At 40.3% G+C, this 18,383-nt stretch overlaps 1 protein-coding gene across 2 annotated transcripts in view; it reads right to left on the minus strand.

The window, feature by feature from the left end:
* OGFRL1 (opioid growth factor receptor like 1) overlaps positions 1–14,618 on the minus strand; it is a 35,043-nt gene extending 20,425 nt beyond the window's left edge. Inside the window, exons 1-6 of one of the 2 annotated variants that reach the window (XM_079781434.1) lie at positions 12,132–14,618; positions 7,742–7,828; positions 7,504–7,582; positions 3,766–3,844; positions 3,602–3,668; positions 3,351–3,496 (exon numbers count right to left, since the gene is read on the minus strand). In XM_079781434.1, coding sequence (XP_079637560.1) covers positions 3,351–3,496; positions 3,602–3,668; positions 3,766–3,844; positions 7,504–7,582; positions 7,742–7,828; positions 12,132–12,368 — 695 coding nt within the window. In that variant the 5' untranslated portion in view covers positions 12,369–14,618. Of the gene's footprint in view, positions 1–3,350; positions 3,497–3,601; positions 3,669–3,765; positions 3,845–7,503; positions 7,586–7,741; positions 7,829–12,131 lie in introns of both variants that reach the window. The other variant, XM_079781433.1, reaches the window with a different exon arrangement.
* Positions 14,619–18,383: the final 3,765 nt, after the last annotated feature.

Genomic DNA, 18,383 nt, shown 5'->3' on the forward strand with positions numbered 1-18,383 from the left:
AACACAACCAAACCATCACTTACTTTTAACTTCCTGAAACCTATTTTATACCTCAGAAACTACTGGTTACAAGCATTGCATATGCCTGTCCTGGCTTCCAAACATGCTTGGAGGATTTCACTTAGGAATAACTAGCAAACTATTTGGGAAGAATGGAAAAGGATGTTAATGAATTATTTGAGGGAAACAAGGGAGTGGTTCCATGGTCTCATAGTTTGATAAGAGAGTTTGTTTGGACAAAACAAACGTCTTAAGGATTTGAGCTAACCAAACACTGGAAAAGATAAGTCAAGCAGTTTTTATTGTCACCATCCTTCCGGTTGTTTACCAAAAAAGTATTATCTTAACATTCAATTCTTTGAAGGCAAAAGGTAAAGCATGTTTCAGCCTTATGAATCTGTACTTTTTAATAGGAAGTAAGGGTATTTGGGGACAATATAAATTTGGGTGAAGATAGGACAATATGCCATTAGTGGCACAATTGACTTAGTTGTTAGGTTAATATAGATTCTGTATAATCTAAAAACTTAGTGACAAAACTCTTGGGCAACATCTGCCTCATATGTCTACAATAAAGAGAAGTATGGGAAAGTGAAAGAATATTTTTTAAATCCTAATGAGTTATATGACACAACAAAATTTACTATATTTGCAAACAGCTCAATTTCATATATTTGGTCCAAGATGAATGGCCAAAATAAATTTTCTGTATACATTTATATCTACACACTCTCCAATTAAAAATATTAATGTAACAGTAGAAAAGGACAAAAACTTAGGTTGAAGAAAATAAAGATCAGGATGACGGAACAAAATTATATAAGAAAGAAATTAGGTGTTTCAATATGATTTGAAATAAATGTCACAAATAAAGACAAAATGGAAGAAAGAAAAGTAGCTAAAATCCTCCTAATACTGTGAGCAGTCTTTGGGGTTATCAGCTGATAAACAAGAGAGGCTGGGCTTCTAGACAGAGGTAAGGACTTCCTCAGGAAGACCAAGCAGGTGAAGAGAGAATACACAAAAGGCAAGAACTAGGAAACAGAAAATAGAAGTTAGAGGAGATTCCAGAGTCTAAAATATGACTCAGTCAGTCATCTAAGGTGATTACAAATAAAATTGGAAATACATCTTAGTGATTGGTTTATATATCTGTACTGTCATGTTTGAAAATATTTCACCTCTTCTAGCCACTTGTTCACTGAACATTATTTCATTTCACTTTCATTCAATATTTTTTGTCAGCTGGGCTCCTATAAATAAATATTGAGTTCCCTGTCTACTCTAAAAAACTCAAGATGTCATATAGGTTAAAACGCAAATAAGTTATGACATTTAAGGATAAATCAGAAAAGAAACCAACTGAAGAAAAAAAATGACATAGAAGTCTTCCTAGAGTCCCCTGTAATTTGTTCAAATCTAGGCAATATAAATTTTTAGCAACTAAACCTCAAAGGAAAGTTGTTTTCTGGAAGATTTTAAGGCAATTCACTCACAGCTGGAAAAGCTCTATGCAATCGCCAGGGGAAAAAAAAAGAGACAATGGGTGGTGGAAAGTAAGCAAGCTGCATGGAGCGGGTTGGGTGGGGGGGTGGGGGGGCACATGGCAGCCAGTTCAGACTCCCCTCCCCTGACTCACCCCAGGAAATCATTTAACTAAAACCTTCAGAAGGGCTCTGTTTCCAGCTATCAATTAGAAGTCTGACAATATAACCCCAGGAGGATTTAAGCTGACAAACATATGTTGTTCATCATTTATTCGTTCAACAAACATTTGCTAAGCAAGATTGCTATTCCAACCAAAAACAAATTGGAGGCAGAGATTCTCTAAAACGATAAACATGAGTACATGAAAGATGAGATACTACCCGTCCTCTCCAAAGATTTACTTCCGCCATCCTTCGTGTCAATAGGCTCCTTGCATACAGCTTTCTTTGACAGTATGACGTAAGAGCTTAGAAACTCTGTCTAGAGATAGCTACCAGCATTGCTTAGGCAGAGACTTACATACTTCTGCTTTAAGTGCCCTAAGTCAAATTTAACTTCAGTTATGAGTGAATGGATCTTCTAATCAGGATCATAAAGCTTTATGCCCTTTTCTTCAGTATTGTAGTACAAGTCACCATTTTAATAGTGTTGATTATAACTAAAAAAAGTAAAAGAGCCCTGGTTGGGTAGTTCAGTTGGTTAGAGTGTTGTCCCAATACTCCAAGGTTGTGGGTTCAATCCCCAGTCAGGGCACATACAAGAATCAACTAATGAATGTATAAATAGTGGAACAATAAATCGATGTCTGTGTCTCTCTCTCTTCCTCCCTCCCTCTCTTACTCTCTCTCTAAAAGAAAGAAAGAAAGAAAGAAAGAAAGAAAGAAAGAAAGAAAGAAAGAAAGAAAGAAAGAAAGAGAAAGGCTTAAACATTAATACTTATTTTACTTAAGTGAGATGAACGTTCTAGAAAGATACAACAATTTTAATTAATTGATGCACAAAATTCTGATTTGTTTTGGACAAAGAAAAATTTCTTAGGTAGTTTTAATTATTTTTTCTCTTAGTACCTGTCCAGATCAGTTAATTATAACATGCTAAACAAATGCTTTCAAGCTGTTGGTTTTATAGTCTGGCACTCATAAGCCACCCTAGAATTAAAAAGGGAAAATAAGGCAGTTTGCATGTAAAGAAAATATTAAGAAAAATAAACTTGGGGTAAAAGTATTAATGAAAGTTACAAATAATATGGCAAATCCATTCCAAATAAACTGTTAAGGTTTCCTTCAAAGGGTTTGAGATTCCTGAACCAAAAGTGGCCTTTGGTTTTTTACCTAAACAGAAAAGATTCTAAAAGATTCTAATTTCCCTCTTTGAATTTTTATTTTTTTATTTTTTATTTTTTTGGTATATGAGACTATCTCAGTCTTATAAAATGACTTTTGTGTCATAGGCCTACTTCATGGATTTAATCCAAGAAGGCGCTAAGCTTGAGGAACAGACTGTGCCCCATGAAGCTCACTACCTCGTAGAGAGGATTCAGAAAACTGCGTACAAACAGTAGCCATAAATGACCAGAAAGAAGTCATAAAAGGGAAGCCGGCCTCTGGCTGTGGGCAGTGGAGCCATTTCAGGAATAAACAGCTCTGAAGCTGAACAGCCATATTTCTACTTGGAATTTTGTTTTGTTTTGTTTTAGAATATAGAACAGGGAATACAATGCATTTCAGACCAGCTTTTGAATTCAAATTCCTGGGTCCATCTGCTCATTGTTCCTCTGGGAATTCCCGGGTTCCATGGAGAAGTCCAACCAAGGGAAGGAAAGCTGCATGCTGGCCCTGATGTACAGCAGGGGCTTCACTTACTCATTCAGGTGCTGGAACCTTTCCTGCCAGTTAACAGCCCGAGCAACATTTCCGGTTTTATCCATCAGCTTTATTCCAAAAAATTCTAGCATCATTTTATAAGCCAGGAGAAATCTTCTAATTGCTTCTTTCGTTTTTTTGAATTCCTAATGAAAAGAAAAAGTCAGCTGAAATGACTCAGTCGTTACCAGGTCAATAAAGTAGCAATATTACTTGGCCATCTCATATAAAATAAAATGAGCTTGCATTACCTCAATTTCATATGTAGTTAGTTCTTTAGCATAAAAGTTCAAGCCTTGTTCTCTCAGGGGGAAAAGCCTATTTTTCAGAAAAATAATGTTTGTATATTAATGTTGTCCGGAAAACATGCATGATTGAATAGGGCTTGGCTCAAGACAGAGGAGATGAAACTGACCATTGGATGTAAGTGTGGTTGTGCTCCAGCTTCTCATAATCTCCTTTCCACTTACTGAGAACCTCTTCAATGTACACACCTGAACAGTAAACATGCAGAAAGTGAGACAGACATTGAACACATTGGTGAAGGCATTTTAAAATTTAATCACTTAAGCTTTATATTAGACGTTTTTAAATATTAATAACAGCCCACAAGAATATAGCTTTTAAAAAATGAATTCCCTATGCCATACACTGAGTTACATAATAGGCCTAATTTTTTTAAAAAGTGATACCTCAAATTGCAGGAAGTTCTACAGAACAGCGTTACTCTACAGAAGAGTTGGCAAACTACGGTCTGACATCTGTTTTTGTAAACAGTTTTCTTGGAACACAGCCATGCACAAATGAATAACATTCATTTATGTATTTTACACCAGAACAATAGAGTTTAATAGTCGCAACAGAGACCATATGGCCCCAAAAGCTGAAAATATTTACTATCTGGCCCTGTACAGAAAATATTTACCAATCCCTGCCCTAAAGGGTCATATAGTTCTTTAAATACTAGATAGGATCAAATTGAGATGAATCCCAGGGGAAAAGAAAGAAAAGAAGGAGGAAGAGAAAGATGGAGAGAAGCAAGGAAAAGGAGGAATGAAAAATGAAAGAAAGCCCTGGTATGGCTGAGTTGGTTGGAGCATCGTCACCTACACTGAAAGGTCACAGGTTCGATTTCGGGTCAGGGCAGATAGTCAGGTTTATGGGGTGCAACCGATCAATCTTTCTCACATCGATGTTTCTCTCTCTCCCCCTCTCTCTTCTTCTCTATAATCAATAAAAACATATTGAAAGAAAAAGGTGTTGAGCTATGGCCAGTATGTCTAAGTGGTTAGAGTATTGGTCTGACCTCTGGGTTGCAGGTTCGATCCCCAGCCCTGGTGGAGGCGCTTGCTGGAGCCAACCAATCCTTGTCTCTCTCTCTCTCTCTCTCTCTCTCTCACTCACTAACTCACACACACACATACACACACACACACTCTCTCTCTCTCTTCCTTCCCTCCCTTCCTCCCTCCCTTCCACCTTCTCTAAAAATAAATGGAAAAAATGTCCTCTGGTGAGGATTAACAAAAAAATTGAAAGATAAAAGAAAAAGGTGTTGAGTACCTACCATATGTTGGGCCCATATTATATCTAGTATACATCATCTACCTTAATCTTTGCAAAACTCTCCCAAATCAGTGTTATCATCTCCATATTACTAATAAGGAAAGTGTGTGATTTATTCAAAGTCACACACTAATAAAAGAATAAATGTAGAAATAGAACACAGGTCTTCCTTGTTTCAAAAAGTAAGTCCTCTTTGTCACATTCTATAGTTCCCCTATAGGAACTTATTATAACAAATCATAACAAAATCCTCCTGATTAAATCTGTCAAGGTCCTTTCAGTAGACTAATTGGCCATTTAGTCTATTTTATAGAAAAATGAACAACGTAATATTCTCTAAACATAACTTATCTCATTTTTGTTTCCTCCAGAAATCATTTTTTAGTAGAGGGCCACTCTCAAAAGGTTTGGTAAAAAGTTACTTTTGAATCATACTGTTGGCTTTATCAGCATGTTGAAACCATCTACCTCCATAGCTTCCCATTTGTTTTCCCTTCCAATTGCCCCTCCTCCTTTTTAATTAGTAAAATACATTCTTGCAGGCTTATGCTTACTGTCAAGAGTGTAAGCACTTTTCAATTGTGTGTGTGTGTGTGTGTGTGTGTGTGTATACATACTAGAGAGGAAAGTGTGTGAGTTGAGATAATTTATATAATAAAATAGAATAACATTTTATGTGACCTTAGCTAAAATTTCTGACCTGGACCTATCTTATAAGATTTCAAAATAAATTTTTTGATAAAGATTACAAAAAATGAGTGCATTACTTATTGTTTTAAATTACTATCTCCAAAATAAATCTATTAGAAATATCAAAATAATTCAGTTAAATACTGTCATATCTCTGTATTCAATATTTTTTGTTTTGTTTAATCCTCACTCCAGGATATGCTTAGAGAGAGGAAGGGAGAGAAAGAGAGAGAGTGTGAGAGAGAGAAACATTGATCAGTTGTATGTGCCCTGATGGTAACAAACCTGCAACCCAGGTATGTATCCTGACTGGAAATGGAACCAGCAACCTTTCAGTGCACGGGCCGATACTCAACCAACTGAGCCACTCCAGCCAGGCCTGTGTTCAATGTTTTTAATATTTAAAACATTGAACATAGATAAATTTTATTAAATTCAAATCAGAGTCAAGTTAATAATTTGTCATTGCATTTCTTCAAAAAATTGTCTTGCCCCAACTCCTAAAAAAAATACTAATAGTTTTCCCAGCCAGTGTCACCTATGAACCAGGAGGTCACCGTTCCATTCCCACTCAGGGCACATGCCCGGGTTGCAGGGAGGCATGCAGGAGGCAGCCAGTCAATGATTCTCTCTCATCATTGATGTTTCTACCTTTCTCTCTCCCTCTCCATTCCTCTCTGAAATCAATAAAAATATATATTTTTAAATACTAATAGTTTAATTAATATTATTTCAATTAGTAAATAAAGCAGTGTGTTTTAATAATTATTAAATACAACAGAGCATTTTTATCCAGATGTTCCCTTCCAAATCAGAGCAGACTTTTGAGACACCAGAAAATTAATTAAAGTGATTCTAGCCTTTCAGCAATTCTTAGTCCTAACACCTAACTGGTGTGTTTCTTAGTGCACAGTAAAGGGAGTTCCTCCTCCAAACACTCCACCCAGGATTAAGATATCCTTCCTCCAGTTAGCTCACCAGAGAAGATGAAGGCCCTACCACTGGGAAGTTTTACAATCCATGACCTTCATTCCTGACTCACATTGCTTTGGTTTTGGCTCAGTTTTCACTGAGAGCAAAGGGCAAGAGCCAGGGCCATTTGGTCTCCTCACAGAGATAAGGGCTCAAAGGAGAGAAGCCAGCTTTGCTGGTTTGAGCTGAATAAAATTAGGAGCCCACCATGAATCATAGCATGGTGCCTCAGTGACATATGCATATTACCATAGTGGCTGCATCCTCTTACGACGATCGGTTTAGAAAAGACCCTATGAGGGCAACTATGGAGTTGTGAAGAAGGAGGCAAGTTTATTTGCAGAGCTGAGTGGAGACCTACTCTTCCCAGGCAGGATATTGGGACACTGAACTAGGACTGCTATAGCTCCGTGACTCCTGAATCTGGAAGTCTACAGGAAAGATCATTCTAATACAAACATCGCTTTTCAATTACGATCTGAATAATTTTCATGTATGGCACAGTGAAAAGAATACTGAACCCTGGAACCCAGACCCAACTCTCACAACTGAGTAACTCAACAAGTCAGTCATTCAAGATTTAAGACCTAGTGACCTTATATTTAAAATGAGGAAGCTGAATTTGAGCTCTAAGGTTCCCTAATCACCTAATTTTCTATGGTTTTAAAAATGTCCTCTCCTTTCCAATCACAATAATGGCTTCCACTCCTTGTCAGATAATAGCCACTGGAAACAAGTGGTGGGAAGGTATTGCTAATCCACAGTGATTCCTCTAGAATTTGGGGACTCATTAGACTGTACAGTGAAGTGAACCCAGTCAATGAACACATGCATTGAGAATGTACTGACCATGGAATAAGCAAAGAATAACTAGGTACACTTATTATTTCGACTTTGCTTCTTACCAAAGTAGCAGATTACTCACCATCTGGCTTAAATGGAATTTTATTCTTATAAAAGCGAAGATTGCTCAAGTCATTTTGATACCGGATATCTTTGAAGTTCTGCTAAAGGAAAAAATCAATCAATCTCCAGCATATGCACATATTTTTAAAAAAGCACAATGACCCTTCTTAAATGTTTGTTCACTGGCACCACAAAATAAGAAAAACAGAAGGGAAATATTTTACATTCATTTTAGAAAAAAATTTTCTGTATCTTACTGGGTACTGGTGTCTGTATTTGTACAAATCCCTTGCAGCGTAAAAACTTCTCTTTGGTTTGGCAGTTGCTTCAGTGGAATCAGCTCCCTAAAATAAAAAGTGAAATTCCATTCACATGTTTAAGCAAGATAATTTCATTGAGAAATTTCCAGAACAAACTCGAAACAATGACCATCCATAAAGAAAGCCCAAAAAGTGTCAAGCTGTCCAGATTACTGAAAACATTATAAAAGTCCTTTTAATAATACATTTGCTGGCATTCTGTCTTCCTGATTTGAACATAATAACATTTGTCCTAAGGTGTTTTACTAAATTAAAAACTTTATTATTCACTAAAAGTATACAGAGGCTAAATGTTATGGATAAATATCCATCAGAATAGAATTCAAAATGAATTTAAGACATATACTTTACCATACGTTATACAACTGATTCTATGACAAAACTTATTTTAGTGTACTTTACATAATACTGAAAAAAACTATGTTAAGATAATAAGTCAATTCTACATAGAAAATTGTCATTACTTTTGCAATATTTAGCTGCTTTTGGAAATCAAGTAATATTTATGTAAGAAAAAGAGGCTTTTAAAACAAACTGAATAGCTTTCTAAATTCCATCCTTCATAGCACCATAATAAATACACAATGTCAAGAGTAATGTGTTAATTCAGTGATAATACAATGCAATATAAATTAACAAATTTAAAATATATACACACAAAGAAATGAAAAGCTCTCAATGAACTTCAGACTGTAATGACTTATATACAGTAGTTAACTCATACTATTTATACTTTAAGGAAAATTCCCACCACCATTAAATAAGTTTTAAAATATAAGATGTAGGTCAATGTAATTTATTTACAACCCATGTGTAAGCTAAATGTAGTACTATAATATGTAATAAAGTGCTTCATATCCAGTATCCCTCAGAAGAACAATGAGACTGATGACAATTATGAAATAGAAGACAAAGTTTAAATCTCAACATTCATTAAGAGCTTTTCCCCCAATCCTTTTCTCATCATCTCCTACCCCCACCTGTGTTGATAGATTGGCTTTGCCTAAGCAATTTTTGCATGTTTTTGAAGTGGTGTGATTCTCACTATTACTACAAGTACAGAGACACTTAACCACCACATTCTCTGATGTTTAACATTAGCTACTCTGTTACATAAGCAAGGAAAAGCTTAAATTCTGGTCCTTCCCACACGTTTCAAAAGAGCTCTGCCTAGCAAGTTTCTGAATCTATTTAGCCTCAGCTACAACCATATGAATCATCATCCTACATTTGTATAGAAAGCACTTTTCCATTTACAAAGTGCTTACATGTATTTTATTTCATCTGATTCTTCTAACGCACCTGGCTGGCAGTTATTAGTGTTTCCACCTTAGAAACAAGGTAACCCAGACTTAGAGAAGTTGAACAAGACCTAGAGTCTAATGACAGCAATGGAACTAGATCCTACTCTCTGGGCTCCCAGTCCAACTAGTTAGGTACAAATCAATTTCAGCTCCACTAAAAGTGAAGGGTCATTACAGACACTTTGGTACAGGCGTCCTCAAACTACGGCCCGCAGGCCACATGCGGGTGTTTTTGCCATTTTGTTTTTCTACTTCAAAATAAGATATGTGCAGTGTGCACAGGAATTTGTTCATAGTTTTTTTTTTAACTATAGTCCGGCCCTCCAACGGTCTGAGGGACAGTGAACTGGCCCCCTGTTTAAAAAGTTTGAGGACCCCTGCTTTGGTATAATGTCAACAGCCCAAGACTTGGAAGCAGGAGACTTGGGCTGAGTCTCAACTCTGCTACTTATTTGTTAGGCCTTAAGCAAATCACTTAACTGAATCTTAGTTTTATTATCTGTGAAATGAAGGTAATGACTCATGCCCTACCTAATGCCCAGAATTATCATGAGCACCACTGCCGCCTCCAACTTCTAAATGTACCAGCCTGCCAGCATCCATCCCTGCTCCTCCAACTTCTGCTCCTTTGCACTCTCTATCCCATCCCTTTTCACCTGCTCTGGCAAAGATTTTGTTCCTAGTTCCTGTATCATCAAAATTTCCCTCTTTTCTGGCTCATTCCCCTCATCAAACATGCTGTAGCATCTCTAACCTTAAATATACACAACCTTCCTTGCCCCAAATCCCCTTTGATTACAACAGATCCATAGCTCTGCTCCCTTTGATAGTAAAACATCATCACAGAGCTGCTCTTACTCCCTGCCTCCTCCTCTTCTCCCATGACCTACCCCAACCAGGCTTTCATCCTCAGCATTCCATCAAAACAGCACCTGTGAATGTCACTAACAAATTCCCATCTTACCAAATGATTTCTCAGTGCTCAATTCAGGGGACCTCCCAGTACCATCGTGCCAGTTAATGCCTCCCTCCTTCCTGAAACACTGTCAGGTACCACACCTCCAGAGGAGGTTTTCGTCAGACCAAATAGTTCCCCTCTTTGGCTCCTCTTCATCTTCAAGCGCTCTAAATTGAGCAGTGAAGTGTCCAAGGCTTAGTCCTCATTCTGCATCACTCCTTGATGACCAGTATCTTCCCATGACTTTAAATACCACCAGTCTTATATGCTGAGGACTCCAGGACTGGGGTTTCATTCACCGACATAATTAACTACTCAACTTGGATGTCCCATAGGGTATCGAACTAAAGAGAATTATTGATTTAACCTCTGAAGTTGCTTTCTCCCTAGACTTACCCATCTGAGTTAATGGCACCATCACTTGTCAAGTATTAACTTAGACTAGGAAGTGGCAAAAAGTCTGAAATATACTTTAAAGGGAGCGCCAGTAGTACTTGCAAATGAATTGACTATGTGGAGTAGGGAACAAATGGGGTTGATAGTCAAAAAGCAAAATTAAAAAGGCGATTTTTTTTTTAGAAGTTAGGTGGTGATACCAACATGAAAAAAATCAACCATTCAAGGAAAAAAGGGAAAGCAGGTGTGGTCTACCATTGGCTGGGGTTGCAATTAACTGATTGAAACATTAATTATCAAGTTGGTTTCTATAGATGGACCTGATTGTTGGATTGAATCTCTGCTGGTGTGTTTTGATAACCCAAACTTCTTTAGACCGTTACTTAACTGGGAGACAAATGGAAGGGGAAAATATAGAATACGGCATGCAGTACTTTCCTGGGGTGGAATTCGCAATGCAAAATGACCCAGCAGCAGACCAGAACCAAGGGGCAGAGGGATATTCACAATTCCAACAGGTTAAGATTCTGACAGTGGCGATATGTGTATATGCTTGGGTGTGCATTCTCCTCTCTCTGGATGATCCTTAGCAAGCTGCTTTCGAGGCCTGTCTTCTCTAAAATGAGAATTAAAACCAGCAACTCCCACCCCACCCCCAAAATTGCAGTCGATTAAAATAACTTGTTTAGCATAGAGCTCGCACTAAGACTGTATGTTTCCTCCTGACCTAAACAGAGATCCTCAACAAGCGGTCTGAGGCAGCCTCAGCTGTAGTACTTAGAGGGGGCGATTCCCCTACTTGAGCAGAGAACCTGTGGTTCTTTGGGCTCCATTTTTTTTCACGCTCCTTTTCCCATCGCTGATACCGAGGAGGGCCCGCTGCAGAGCCAACAGTCAATGCCTCTACGATGCACACTTCCTCAGAGGTTTGGCTAGACAGTTCCTCCTTTTTAAAGTTTGCTGAATTATTTTCTGTTGCCTCAGAGGGCACAAGGGATATTTATCTCTTGGCTAACCTCTCCTCCAAATTGTGTTAGGCAAATGACTTAAGCACAGGTGGATCAACAAGTCCTCTGCGTGAAATAAGATTGGTGAAGAGCGCCCTGACCGCCTCCGTTGAAAGGCCTTCCTCGTGGGTGAAAACCGTGGCGTTTTAACTTCGGATGGGGACCTTCCACACTACTTTTACCGGTTGCAAACGCCCCCGGGGGGGAGAGCGCTCGCTGCCGATCAACTGCGGTCCCACCTTATTCCGGGTAATTTGCACCAATAACACGCACTAGACCGGCTTCCACCAACCGCTATTTTTAGACAGGGTCCTCCCACCCCACCTTCGCATCCCCCAGCCGCGCTGCAGAGGCAGCGAAAACACTCATTCAAGTTGGGTTCTGCCTGCAGGACTTCCTGGCCGTGCCTGCGATCAGGCCCCAGATCGGCGGCGATCGGCGCGGCGCGCCCGGCCACCGCAGGCCCCCGGGGCGCGGGGCGGCGGGGCGGCCGCGGGCACAGAGGGGTCCGGCCGCCGAGGACCAGCCGCCGCCAGGTGCCCCGGCCCTCCGCGCGGGGACAGCTCGGCGGGCGCTCGCTCCTCTCGCCGGCGACGTCCTTCCTCCCGGCGCCCGGGGCAAGGGCGCCCCGGCCCAGCCCGAAGCCACCGGGGGCCGCGTACCTGCTCGGCGCCCGCCGCCTCGGCGTCCTCGTCCGGCGCGGGACTGGCGCGGGGCCGCCCGCCGGCTGGCTCCGGGGGCTGCGCGGGCTGCGCGGGCTCCTGCCCCGGGCCCTCGCCGCTGCCCGGCCCCGGCTCCTCGGGCTCCGACTCCGGCTCCGACTCCGTCTGCCAGGTGGAGTCGCAGTCCTCCACGGTGGTGGGCTCGCGGAAGCTGACCCCGCCGAGCAGGTTGCCCATTGAAGAGGCGGCGGCGGGCGCGGGGCGCGGGGCTGCGGGGCGCGGGGCGCGGGCTGCGGCAGGCGCGCTAGGGCCGGGGCACGGCCGCGGCGAGGGCGCTGGGCGGCATCCTCGGCGGCGGGCGCCGCACTGCCTCGGCGCGGCCAGCGCAGACTGCCACACTCGCGGGGAGGAGCCGGTCGCCCCGGGACCGCCGCCGCCACCGCTTGAACCCGCCCATCTGGTTCCTTCTCCTCCCCTTGGGCGGGAGCCGGTGCCCGCCCGGAGCCAGGGCAGCCAACAGCCCGCTCCGGCCTGAGCGCCGCCGCCCAGGGCTCCTGGAACGCACCTCACTTGCTGCCCCCTCTCCCCCAGCCGCCCCAGCCCTGCCTTTGAGGTCCCCAGGGGTGGATTGGGGTTGGCATCTTATCCATCCCCTTCCTCCCTGACCCTCCCTCTTCCTCTCCCACCCTCAGCCCCACTCCCACTCCCCTGCCAGGGACCCCTGCCCTGGGGTCCTTTCCTGCTGAGTGATGGGTCTCCCCAGCTCTGGGAGGGAGGGCTGGGGTGGACCTGGTGTCTAGGAGGTGTCACGGTCCTCAGCAAGCCCTGTCCACACCCCTTCCCCTTCTCCCTGCTGGTCCAGGAGGAAAGTACATTAGCTGCAGCAGAAAAAGACAAAAGCTAATGGTGAACAGGTACCATGTAAACGGAGATCCAAAGCTATGAAGACTGTATTTAGGGCAGCCACCTGGAGTCCCTGTGCTCTAAATAAAGTCAAAGCTATCTGTCACTTCGCCTAATGAGCAAAGGTCTCTCTCAAAAAAAAAAAAAAAAAAAAAAAAAAAAAGGAGCAATAACAACTGGACCTTCACCTGAATCTGTGGACATTTTTACTAACACCCTCTCCAAACAGGCATTTGAAGTAGCAGAAAAACTCAAAATCCTTGGCCCCTGGGTCTGTTCTGTAGATGAAGGGCGGAGCGGGGGCTATAGAAGTACTCCAAGATAAAATAACATGATTGGATAAGTGGTCCAGAGGAAAGTGACTGCTGTACACTTTGTATTATGACCTTCTAACTAGAAGGAAAGCCTTTCCAAGCAGCTGTATCTGTATGTGCGGAACTTGGTAGGCACTCAGTAAACATTTGTTGAATATGGTTAGATATAGGGTAGATATGCAAGATGAAATGGGTGCACTTGAAATAAATAGTTGCTTTTTTAATGTTTCATGATAAAATAGGGTACTGAATCAAGGCCCGCTGGGCTGTTTCTAGGGGAAAGGTTGCTCACTCCACAGATAACTCAGGATTTCCTGTCTTTGGGCATGGCAGCAGGCGATCCCAGCTGTGGCTCTGTCCCTAGTCAGCTTCTGACCTGGGACAGGTCACATAGCTACTTTAGACCTAAATTTCCTCATCTATAAAACAGGAACACATTTATTTCTGGTGTCTCTTGCAGCTCTGACTTTGCATGATCCTTGACTTGGAAAAGCTCTAAAATTAATAATAACAGACACCACACACACACACACACACACACACACACACACACACACACTTTTGGGTCATCATGGCTTATTGAAAAAGAAATGGGCAACAGTAGAATACCTGAATCTAACTGCTCATAGCTGGAGAATTGAATTCATCTTCCATTGGCAGAGGATCAGAACACGTTGCAGAAGTAAATGCTATCCATCGCCATAAACATTCCAGACACAGCAAGTCTGGGGATCGTTGCTGTGCTAGGTGCCCCATCAGTTGGTTTAGATTTGTGTAATAGGTGGCCTTATAGTCTTTGTCCTTCTCCCATTGAGAGGTAGAGTTGAATTCCCCTCTCCTGGAATCAAGGATGCCCTCAGTGGCTTGCTTTGGAAAATAGAATATGAGGATTTTCAAAAATAGAATATCTGGAATTTTCAAGGTTAAACAATAAGGAACCTTGCATCTTCTACTGGGGTCTCTTGAAACATACTCTCTGTTAGCCCTGAGCTGCCATGTAAGAAGTTCAACTACCTTGGGACTGCCATGCCAGAAAGGCTACTGTGCATGACTTCTGGTCACTAGTCCCAGCTGAACCCTGCCTTCCAGCATCCCTGCCTGAATCCTGCTAGTTTTTACTGGATCCTCCAGCCCAGCCCACCCACCAGCTGAATACCACTTACTGACTGCATGGATGTCATGTGACAAAGGAATTATATAGCAGAGCCCTGCTCAAATTTCTGACCCTCAGAATAGTGAAATATGATAAAACTAGAGGCCTGGTGCACAAAATCCATGCATGGGAAGGGTCCCTAGACCTGGCCAGCAATCAGAGCTGATCTGTGGGGCGACCAGCAGGGTGATCGGGGGGGTGGGCCCCCGCTAGCACCCGTCTTGGCTGGCCTAGGGCCTGTGGGCTGGAGGCAGCTCCTGCATTGAGCATCTGCCCCCTGATGATCAGTGCTCATCATAGCGACCGGTTGTTCTGCCGTTCGGTCGATTTGCAAATTGGGCTTTTATTATATAGGATGGCTGTTGTTTTAAGTCACTAAATTTTACAGTAGTTTCTTAACCAGCAATAGATAATGGAACAGTGAAAAATATCTGTGTAAGTCTGTATGTGTACATATGTTTAACCACTGCAATCTATGTCCTTACCTTTCTACCACCTCTTGGCAAATGTATCAATTTTTCATGGGGCCATAGATTTTTGTGCCAAATTGTGCAACATATTTCCTAAAGAACATAATTTTACATAAAGTAAAATGTAACAACCTTAAGTAATGATTTTAAAAAGTAAATTTACAGCAATAATTGATCACATTGTGTCCAATTTATATATTTAAGATAGTTAATTCTGGAGTCTTCTCATCTCTAGATTCTGTACACAGAAATTACCTTAAAGTTTTTCATTATCCCTACCTTTGAAAGTATTTAATATTCCTTCATTAACACTAAAGAAGTATATCTTTGCTTCATATAAAAAAATTCAACACTTAGTGCCAGGCATGTATTAATTTATCAATATATGTTAGCTCTAATTATAATTTATTCAATATGTCTTCAAAGAATATTGAATTGCACAATAAAATACATTTACATGGAACAAAAAGGAACTATCACAATGGTCTGTTATAAAGTATAACTTCTGAGTCCCTACATCCAAAATCTACCCTAAGCAATACAGATGTTATAACCATGTTTCAATGTAACTGTTTTCAACCTTGTCATGCTTCAATCATGTCCTTGATGGGCGATGCCATTGTAAGAAGGAATTAAACTTTTTGGATGGAACCAAAGACACATATGGCATATCTTAAATTTTGGTGTTTTTTTTTTATAGTCAATTGTGTTTTAGGGAAGTTCAGGAGAACATTTATTGTTATATAATTTCCTTTGAGAGCCTTTCAAATAAAAGGAAAGGACAGATCAAAGGCCACTTTATTCAAGCTCAGGTGTTATATTCTCAGTAGCTCCCAGGAACTTAAGACCTATGGAGAAAAAAAATGTTATAAAAAATATTGCCCTCTTTTATCAAAAGCAGCCCCATTTTTATTATTTTGGGTAGTTATTTTTGTTGTTTTTTTTTTTTTATAGTTAAGTAAAAGTGTACAGAGTAGATAATGATGTCATCAACAGACTTGAGAAGTTCAGAGCCGCCCTGATTGCTTATGTTAGATGCCTTCCACAGCCTTCTCTGGCCACTGAAGTACTGGCTAATACCCCAGAACAATATGTACTGTGTTGCATGAGAACTAAGAAGCATTTGAATCTAAACTGCATCTTATTTTAGAGACATTAAAATTAAAAAAAAAATTCTACAATCCACATAATATTATGGTTTGCTAAGAGAAAAGTTTAACATTTTTAAAGGACTAATAAATTTGTAAGAAGTAGTTTTCAATTCAAAGGCCAATTCTAGATTCACATCCAATGGAGTATTTTCACAGCTTAAAGCCCTTTATACCAATCACACTAAAGTTATTAATAAAGCAATAGTGAGTGTTCATAGAATGTATTAGTGTATAGTAAGATATCAGTGAAGCAAGTTAAAATTAATATGATAATAATTCAATAATAAATCATCATTTGCATAACTAAGCAAATAAGTTCAGCCACTAAACTAAAAGTGGAGCTATGTTTAAGTTTTTAAAATAATAACATTTGCTCAATAACAATGATTGGAGTCCTTATTTGGACAATGAGAAGTATTTAGAACTATATTTGGGGTTTTGTATTCCATTTAAGATGCTGAACGGTAAAGGTCCTTTTTAGCCACATTTCAATAAAACAAACATTCACGTTTTTAAAAGAAAATTAGTATAAACATGATGAAATATAGGAATTTTTACCTCAATCAAGAAAGGAAAAGAAGAAAATTTGCCTATCATCTGCAAAGTTATTGCTTATTTTCCACAAATAAAAATAGATATATATCCCCAAATTTCCTTTTACCAATTATTGCCATTAAGTATTTGTTATTATTTCATATCATTCTTGTTCTTGGCCCTTTAAATTTATCTGATCACTTAAAAGCATTACCATAACTGAATAAGAAATGAATTTGTAAACACATTCTGGACTTTTCCTTAGCTCAGAAAGGTGCTTAAAATATCACTTTTCATATATTTCATAATATCAAAAGTGATGTTTTAAGCACCTTTAAATCTAGAGCCAAGGAATATGTGATTCTTGTGGATTCCTCCAGGCTTCCTCAGAGTCTCTGCCCTTCTCTTTTACAACTACTCTTAATCTTGTGAAAAGACTCCCGGAGGCAGGCTATAGGAATGGATCTCCTCCAGGCTACTCAGAGCAGGAGCTCCTAGAAGGACACATCAGAACCAGCAGACATCTGTCACTGAGCCCAGGGACATACCAGAGGGGATGCAGAGAAACCCAAAGCAAGCATTGGCTCTTTATCCCAGGACTCCAGAGGAACCAAGTCATGCTGCTCCCCAAAGATAAGTGTAAGCCGCTTAAGCCTGAACCAACCCCACACTCTGATCTAGTCTTCTGTGAGATGGGTGTGCTGTTTGGGGGGTGGGGGGTGGGGGGGGTGGTTCCTCATAGACTGTCAGCAAGTCCATCAGGAGAGAAGTGAGGCATGGGTGTGTGTGGCAAGGAGAGGCGCTATTTATCCAGATGGCCATCTCTTCAAAGAGAGGTACCATCCTATTTGGTAACAACTGTTGCTTTCAGTCTTCATAGTTTACAACTACCTTTAGAGGAGTGCCTAGATAGTTCTTTGTCTCAGTTTTAAACTTTGTTTTCTAATGCCTAATCATTTATTCTACCCAGTTTCCAAGACAGCCATACTGTGCTTCACTTCCTGATATTTGCGGCCTCGGAAAGTCCCCTCCCACACTGGATGAGGGCAATGTGTAATTCCAGAAACATCTCTATCATGATCTAGGTTGCTAGAATGTTTTTCTATTAAAAACAACCATGAAAATAATACCAATGAATGGACTTAATAAACAATATACTTACAGTAGTTAAACATATTATAGTATTCTATTTAAAGGGTATTTTTCTTGTAGATATATTAAGTGCCTTTGATATTAAAATAAGGGATGCAAAAAAGTTGTGTTTAATAAACACTTTTATAAGTAGTTAGAAACATGTGAAAAGTGATATTTTAAATATTTATGAGTTAAAAATAAAAATTATGAGACAGAAACAATGTGCATAGTACTAGGTAATAAAATAGTAATTATGATTGTGATTAAATAACTCTAAATTAAAAATCAATTGTAGGTGAAATGACATTCATATTGTTAGCTTAAAATGCAATGTTAGGTGTTCAGTGAGGATAGAGATTGTAAAGAGAACCTGTACATATTTGAGGATATGCCCTTGTGAAGAAACACCAGGTGATATGGGTAGCAGAAGGTTCTATGAATCTGCTTATACAAGCCTTCCCAACACAAAGACACACAGGAATGAAAATCAAAAACATCAACTTATAAGACAGCTTTGAGCCCCAAACTGACAAGATATTGGAGTTTTCCATAAAATCTTAATATATACTTTATATCTTTAATATGCCTTACTC

Source organism: Cnephaeus nilssonii, assembly GCF_951640355.1.
Source record: "Cnephaeus nilssonii genome assembly, chromosome: 9".
NCBI classification, from domain to species: Eukaryota; Metazoa; Chordata; class Mammalia; order Chiroptera; family Vespertilionidae; genus Cnephaeus; species Cnephaeus nilssonii.